The sequence below is a fragment of the Helianthus annuus genome, chromosome 14 (assembly GCF_002127325.2).
Source record: "Helianthus annuus cultivar XRQ/B chromosome 14, HanXRQr2.0-SUNRISE, whole genome shotgun sequence".
Classification (NCBI taxonomy): Eukaryota; Viridiplantae; Streptophyta; class Magnoliopsida; order Asterales; family Asteraceae; genus Helianthus; species Helianthus annuus.
The window spans coordinates 138,213,929-138,221,190 of NC_035446.2; the positions used below are offsets into that span (position 1 = coordinate 138,213,929).

The window sequence follows — 7,262 nt, forward strand, 5'->3', positions numbered from 1 at the left end:
TTTATGTCTCTCTCTTTTTTTTTTTTTTTAATCTGTAGTTGGTTTTGGGTTCTATATTGATTAGTTAAATGAGTGATTGTATTTTCATCAAATATTGTGCATAGGGTTTCGTAGCGAATCATTTCAAGTAACTAAAGAATCGTGTTGGGATCCTAACACGGCTATTTAGCAATTCGGTATACAAGTGAGAAGTGTATTGACTAAATGGGTAACTTGTGAACAATTAAACACAAAGCAAATTATAAGTTTTGTTTATACAAGTGATAGAATCAGCAACCACTTGTAATGTCGTTCAATTATGGATTAAGTCACGTATCATTGGTATTGTGTTGTTACTTAAGGGTTTATGTTAAAGTTTGGGATTGAAATGTTAAGGGTTAAACTTTTAAGTGCTCCTCAACTGACAAAAGGTCCTGCGATATATAGGTAATCTTTGATGGTTTGTGAATAGTCATAACCCTTCAAATAGTTGCGAACCTGATCATCACAGTGGTTCGTTTAATAAACCGCTATATGAACCATTGTAGCCCATCATTAGAACTGTTTCATTTGAAGTGAACATTGTGATTCTGTGAGTCTAAATGTTGGTATGTGACCTGTCAAACGAACCTTTACGAAGAGGTGTGTCCAATCAAACCTCATTTCGGCGACCATTAAATATAACGCGAACCAGCCCTTTGGACTTTAAATTTGAACAAGGATTCAATTTTTGACCAAATAGTCAATTCTTCATCTATGCTATATTGCTACTTTCTATTATTACCTCAAAAATCAAACGAATAAACATGTATTTTTATCTTTTGCTGCATCTGTACCTATTTTTTAAAATATATTATCTACTATAACAAAATAAGGGGCGTCAATAGTTCTTCCATTGGATTGGTGGACTTGGGCGGCCCACTACAACTTGATTTTTTTTTTTTTACTAAATTATGATTTTGTCCCGTTTATATTTATAGTCATGCATGCCACTCCTCTATTGGCCCAACAAATTTACGATTTTATCCCGTTTTAAAATTATGATTTTACCATCAGTTCAAAATTATGTTTTTACCCTCACTTAAAAATAAATTTATGATTTTGCTCCCAGCTAAAAATTTTCAATTTCTCCATCGGTTCAACATTATGATTTTGTCCCGTTTAAATTTACAGTTTTGCCATTAATTTTTTTTCCTTATAATAACGATTTTGCCATCTGTTCAAAATTATGTTTTTACCCCCATTTTAAAATAAATTTACGCTTTTTTCCCAGCAAAAAATTTCAATTTTGCCCTCGGTTCAAAATTACGATTTTGCCCTGTTTAAATTTACACTTTTGCCATTAGTTTTTTTCTCACACATCCAAATTACGATTTTGCCCTCAACCCCATTGGTCCATTTAATTTACGATTTTATCCCTGAAACAAAATTATGATTTCCCCCTCAGTTCAATGTTACGTTTTCCCCATCGTTTTAATTTTTCTAGCAAAACTATAAAAGTTTTTTTTTAATTGGTTGACTCGATTTAGATTTTTTTCGTCTAAAGGAGCTGCCTAACACTCGCTCATTAGTCCTGAAAAATTACAGTTTTGCCCTGAGCCCAAAATTACAGTCTTATCATCGTTTTAGTTTTTTTCCTAGCAAAATTATAGTAGTATTTTTTAATTGATTGAGAGCTATTCGGCCATCGCCCCGCAACGCGGGCGGGGCATCAATTAGTTATATACAAAGCTGAAAATTGAAATTATTTTGTTGGAATGAAGTATAGTATAAAGTAGAATAATTTATTAGAACACACATACACACACGTACTGTTTTGGAGCCAGATACATTTTACGGAGCTGTGAAAATAAAATATGATGACAACTGTTAAAGTCGGAACTGATTCTTTGTATAAATTTTGATGGAGTGCCTAGTGTCAACAAGTGTCAAGAACAATCTTATTCGTAGAAAAAAGTATTAAATCCTATTCAGTACTTGAGTCAGAAAGTGCCAATTCACAACAACATTAATACCATCATTCCGCCGGTTGTTTTCATGTTTTTCCCCGGTCTCAACTGCATGGAACAGGGGCGGACCTTATGTTGTCCGAGTCGTAGCATGGGCTACGGCTCAACTTTTTATCGATAGTGTAAAATTTTGTTTTTTTTTCGTTTTTTATACCAAGGATACCCCTAAACAACTACGAGAACACCCCTAAAAAAGAGTCTGTAAGCTCAAATCAATTGAAAATAATAAGCCCAAATCCCAATTGTCCAATATGCTAGCCTAAATCATTTGAAGATTGTAAATAATAAGCCCAAAATAATAAAAGATTGTAAATAATTGCCCATTGCCTTGAAGTTTTAATGCACGATGCAGCACAACTACGAGGATACCGATCAATTGAAAATAATAAGCCCAAATCCCAATTGCCCATTTCGTCACACTATAAGCGATGGTGATAAATTTGCAAACTTGAATGGAATAATTGATCTTGCACGTGTTATTTGATACGGGAGCGCATAGTTCTTTTCATTCAGTTTATCGGGTAGTGAAGCTAGCTTTGCAACCGCAACCGTTGAAAGATGTTTTCCGAAATTGAAGCTTGTCAAGACGGATTTACGCAATCGAATGGGCCCAGAATTTTTGAACAATGCTATGGTTTGTGCAGTCGAAAATGATTTTTTACGTGAAGTAAAAGACGACGATATGATGGAACGATTTCAAGCTATGAAAAAAAGAAGAGGACAAATCTATTAGGTATTTGTTTTACTTTATTATTGTCGTTTTTTTTTTTAATATTGTAGGTTTGCACGGTGAAAAAAAAATTATGATACCCCTGAGTTAATGTTCTAGTTCCGTCACTGGCATGGAACAAACCCAAATTTAAAATTCAATTCAAGAAAACCGATTCGACAAACATCTTAGACAAATCTCATATTATTTCGTTTATTGAGAGATTGTTGGTCATGAAAAACTGTTACCTCAAATAGTACTCATGTTTTAGACAAATCTCAAATCATTTTGTTTAGTGAGAGATAGTTGGTCATGAAAAAACGTTTACCTCAAATACTACCCACATATTTTAGACGTATTAATTGTGTATGAAAGAACTCAACAATTAGGCTAGAAGGTATCGTGAGGCTCATCCCTAAGGGATGGGCCGTCACCAGTGGCGGACCCAGGATTTTATTTCAATGGGGTCCATTTTCGGGTCGGTCCTTGTTCGGGTCGAGTTAAAGTGAGGTTTGAACTAGATTTTAAAAAAAAATAAGAAAAATGGGCTTATCAAGGATTGAACCCATGACCTCTTGGTGGAAAAGAGGGAGATTTACCACTACACCAACTTTCTTTTTAATTTTATGGTGTCCACCTAATTGTATTTATGGGGTCCATATACAATTTAATATACCGAATCTACTATTTTTTTTTAAAAAGATTGGGGTCCGGGGACCCCGGTGGCACCAATGTGGGTCCGCCCCTGGCCGTCACGTCACCGGGAGTGAGGATGGGTCTAAAGGGGATGAACCAAAGGGGTGGATGATGGGGCCCCACACTATTTATAAAAACAATTAAAAAATATAAATTGATTTGATTTTAGAGAGAAAGAGAAAGAAGAGAGAGGATAGAGAAACAGACCCGACAAGTTTGTCCTTCAGTCGACGGAGACGACGGGACGGAGGGAAGGGGGCGGTGTGGGGGTGCGGCGCCGGGGCTCGCCGGGGCAGGGCCGGCCCCCATACCCACTAGTCTTAAATGTAGGGCTGTAAACGAATTGAACGTTCACCGAACAGTTCGTGAATCGTTCAGCGGGAAGTTCGTTTATGTTCGTTTCTTTAATAATTGAACGAACATGAACAGGAAATTTCGTTCGATTAGTTAAATGAACGAACACGAACAAAGGTCTCGTTCGTTCAATTGTGTTCGTGAACGTTCGGTAAGGTGTTCATGAACGGTTGTTCATTTACAATCGTTCATGTCCGTTTGTGTTTGTTTATGTTGTTCATGAATGATTTTTGTACATTTATTTATTTTATTTAAACATTTGTATTCTTTAATTTAATACCCTAACAATATTCTCACCTTGTTTTTGCACCGTTTTCCCTTCTTCCTCATTATTTACATCAATGAATACACTGACATCTGTTCAACTATTAGTTATTTAAGCACTAGCGCTGCTCCCTCGGCCATACAATTCTAGCATCCACCGTCTACGTTGATTTTATGTGTGTTCGACCGTTCGTCAACACGTTCATATTCTTAATGAACGAACACGAACATAAAATCTCGTTCGGTAAGTGTTCATGAACCGTTCGTGAACACATTATTTCCTTAACGAACGAACATGAACAAGACCTTGTTCGTGTTCGTTCGGTTCGTTTACAACCCTACTTAAATGTGTTTATGTTATCTAATTCTAGGATTGGTTAATGTAAATTCTCTACGGGACGGATTAGTTGTGGATGAAAGAAAAACTCAACAATTAAAAGTGTTTTTGCGAATGTAACTCTATGATTGGTGATCTCAATTTGTAAAGCATCCACGCGGGCAATCTCAAACAAATCCGTTAACTCGTTGTGAACAAAACAAACAATATTGAATGATTCGAGGAGCATGATTTTTGGTATTAGAAAAAAAACATAGTAAATAAGTAGTAGAGTTAATTGCCAAAATCGTCCCTGAGGTTTGGGCAGGTTTGTCATTTTCGTCCAAAATGACACTTTTGTACCAAATTGCCCCCAACGTTTGTAACTTTTTGCCATTTTCATCCAAACCACTAACTTAGTTTATTTTTTCCATTAAGTTGAGGATATTTGAATGAAACTGGCAAATACAAAACCACAAGGACGATTTTGGCAATTTACTCAAACTCTTTTAAATTTCTTTTATTTAATTAATTTTGTTACTTATATAATAAAAAAGAATATACATGAAATTTTTATATGAAATAATAATAGCTTTGTCACATAATTTTTATAAATTTTCATCCAACCACTAACAAAGTTAATTTTTCTATTAAGGCGAAGGATGTTTATAAACTAAGACAGAAATTAATTTCTAATTTTTTATAAGGATCAGTTTTATAAAAATAAAATATACTTAAACCTCTAAATTTTATAAAACTAAAATGCTGATGACCTTATTGAAAAAGGTCAAATAAAAAAATCTAATAATATGTACCAAGTTTGTAATTTATCTTCTACTCTTTTAAATTCGCTCCTAAGGAAAAACAGAAGCAAATGCAACCCCCCCCCCCTCTATCAAACAACGTATCATTACCAAACCTTAAAATTACCCACCAAATTGTAATTATAATGCTATGAAACAAAAGTTTATTTACTCAAACCACTCAGAATAAGTATTAGTTAGTTACCCTCGTAATCTTAATTAAATAAATATTTTATTTATACCAACATATTTCCTAGGTGCTCAACACATTTAAAAAATATGTAACGTCTTACAATTTTTTTCTATCTCTACAACTGATAAATACTAAAAGTTGTAATCGATTATTATGTGTTGCACACCAATGACGTTTTCTCTTTATAAAATTGATTTATATAAAAAAGCTGTAAATTAATTTCTATCTTAATTTATAAAATTTAAAACATCCTCCACCTTAACAGAAAAAATAAACTGAGTTAGTGATTTGGATGAAAATTTATAAAAATTATTTGACAAAGCTATTAATTTTTTTTTTTCTAAAAACTCCATGTATATTCCTTTTTATTATATATGTAACAAAAATAGTTAAATAAAAGAAATTAAAAAGGGTTTGAGTAAATTGCCAAAATCATCCCTGTGGTTTCGTATTTGGCAGTTTCATCCAAATATCCTCAACTTAACAGAAAAAATAAACTAAGTTAGTGGTTTGGATGAAAATGCCAAAAAGTTACAAACGTTGGGGGCAATTTGGTACAAAAGTGTCATTTTGGACGAAAATGACAAACGTGCCCAAACCTCAAGGACGATTTTAGCAATTAACTTTAAGTAGTAACTTAGTGCTAAGGATTAAGTTCTCACTGCTCAGTAGTAACTTATACCGAGGTTATTTGACTACATATGTCACTAAGGCTGGAGGGGTGTGATAAAGCCCCCTAGGGGCTTTATCACACCACATCAACGCCACATCAGAAAGATGGCTTTAAGGCTTCTCCCCTTAACTTGCGGGGTGTGAGATCACGCCCCTAGTAAACAAAATTAAAAAAAAAAAAATTATTGGATGAAATGATGTGGGCACCACCTTCACATAACCTTCTTCTTCGTTACCATGCTGGCGATGGTACCATGGCGCCCCCTTTAAATTTGACGGTATGGGTGGTGGCGTCCCTCCGACGCTATCGGTGGTGAGTTGGCAGGGGTGACGCCCTCCACACCCGGCCTAATCATCCAACTTACCACTGAAAATCAGTTTTAACCGGTAATCAGTTCTCATTGATGATCAATTCCAACTTAGCATTATCTCCTACTGATCACCATTTTCGATGCAACTTTTCAGCTAGTCATGCTAATCTGAAGCAACTTCCAATGTGTAATCATCAAGGAAAATATAACTTGCTCATGCTGACCAGGTAGCTCACTAAAATAACATATGGTAGTTTAATTATTAACCAAGCATATATCTACATACATACATATAATCGCTAAAATCTCTCTAGCAAACAAACCAAAAAATGGTTGACGAAGGAAGGACTCAATAGAGAACATACAAATCAAATATCAAATATGGATATTGGAGATCACATGAGCCGGTGCAGCTAAGTAAGTCGGAAGCTGGTCTCCGGCCATAATAACAGCAATCTTGGGGCTCACATTGGCTTCATCACCACCGTTGCACACATGCAAAGCTACCTTTTGAACATGATCACCACCACCTGTTACTCGGTCACCGTCTGATCTTAACCTCCATTGAGAACATGCCAACACTAACAATGCCACCGCTATGAGAACAAGCATTAATCCTATGCCACCGAACAGATAAATCAAGGGTGAATCCAACCGCCACGATGCTGCTGACGGTGCTGGTGAGTCTGGTGGTTTTGTGTTTTCCAGCTGCTGTCCCATCAACATGTGTGTTTGTTGAAGATTGGATGATTGTACTAGAAAAACGAGAAGCATATATAGATGAAAATGTACAACATCCAGTAGCATGAAGTACAAGTCAAGTAAATGATACGAGGTTTTTCAGATCTCACCCATAGATTTACTTGTTTCCTTATTGGGTCGAAATAACTAAGGCCATGGAGTATGTGGCTTGGGTTGGGGCGTGGGTTGGGGATAAACGCCCAAGGCACCATCTC

At 35.5% G+C, this 7,262-nt stretch overlaps 1 protein-coding gene across 1 annotated transcript; it reads right to left on the bottom strand.

Moving 5' to 3' along the window:
- Positions 1 to 6,643: 6,643 nt before the first annotated feature.
- Positions 6,644 to 7,035, bottom strand: LOC110905928 (protein GLUTAMINE DUMPER 2). The gene has a single exon (XM_022151337.2). The coding sequence runs from the start codon at positions 7,030 to 7,032 to the stop codon at positions 6,682 to 6,684; it is 351 nt and encodes a 116-aa protein (XP_022007029.1). The 5' UTR covers positions 7,033 to 7,035; the 3' UTR covers positions 6,644 to 6,681.
- Between the last annotated feature and the right edge of the window lie 227 nt (positions 7,036 to 7,262).

Bases quoted from the DNA above. Each gene is read 5' to 3' on its own strand.
- LOC110905928 (XM_022151337.2), bottom strand. From the start codon at position 7,032: ATGTTGATGGGACAGCAGCTGGAAAACACAAAACCACCAGACTCACCA.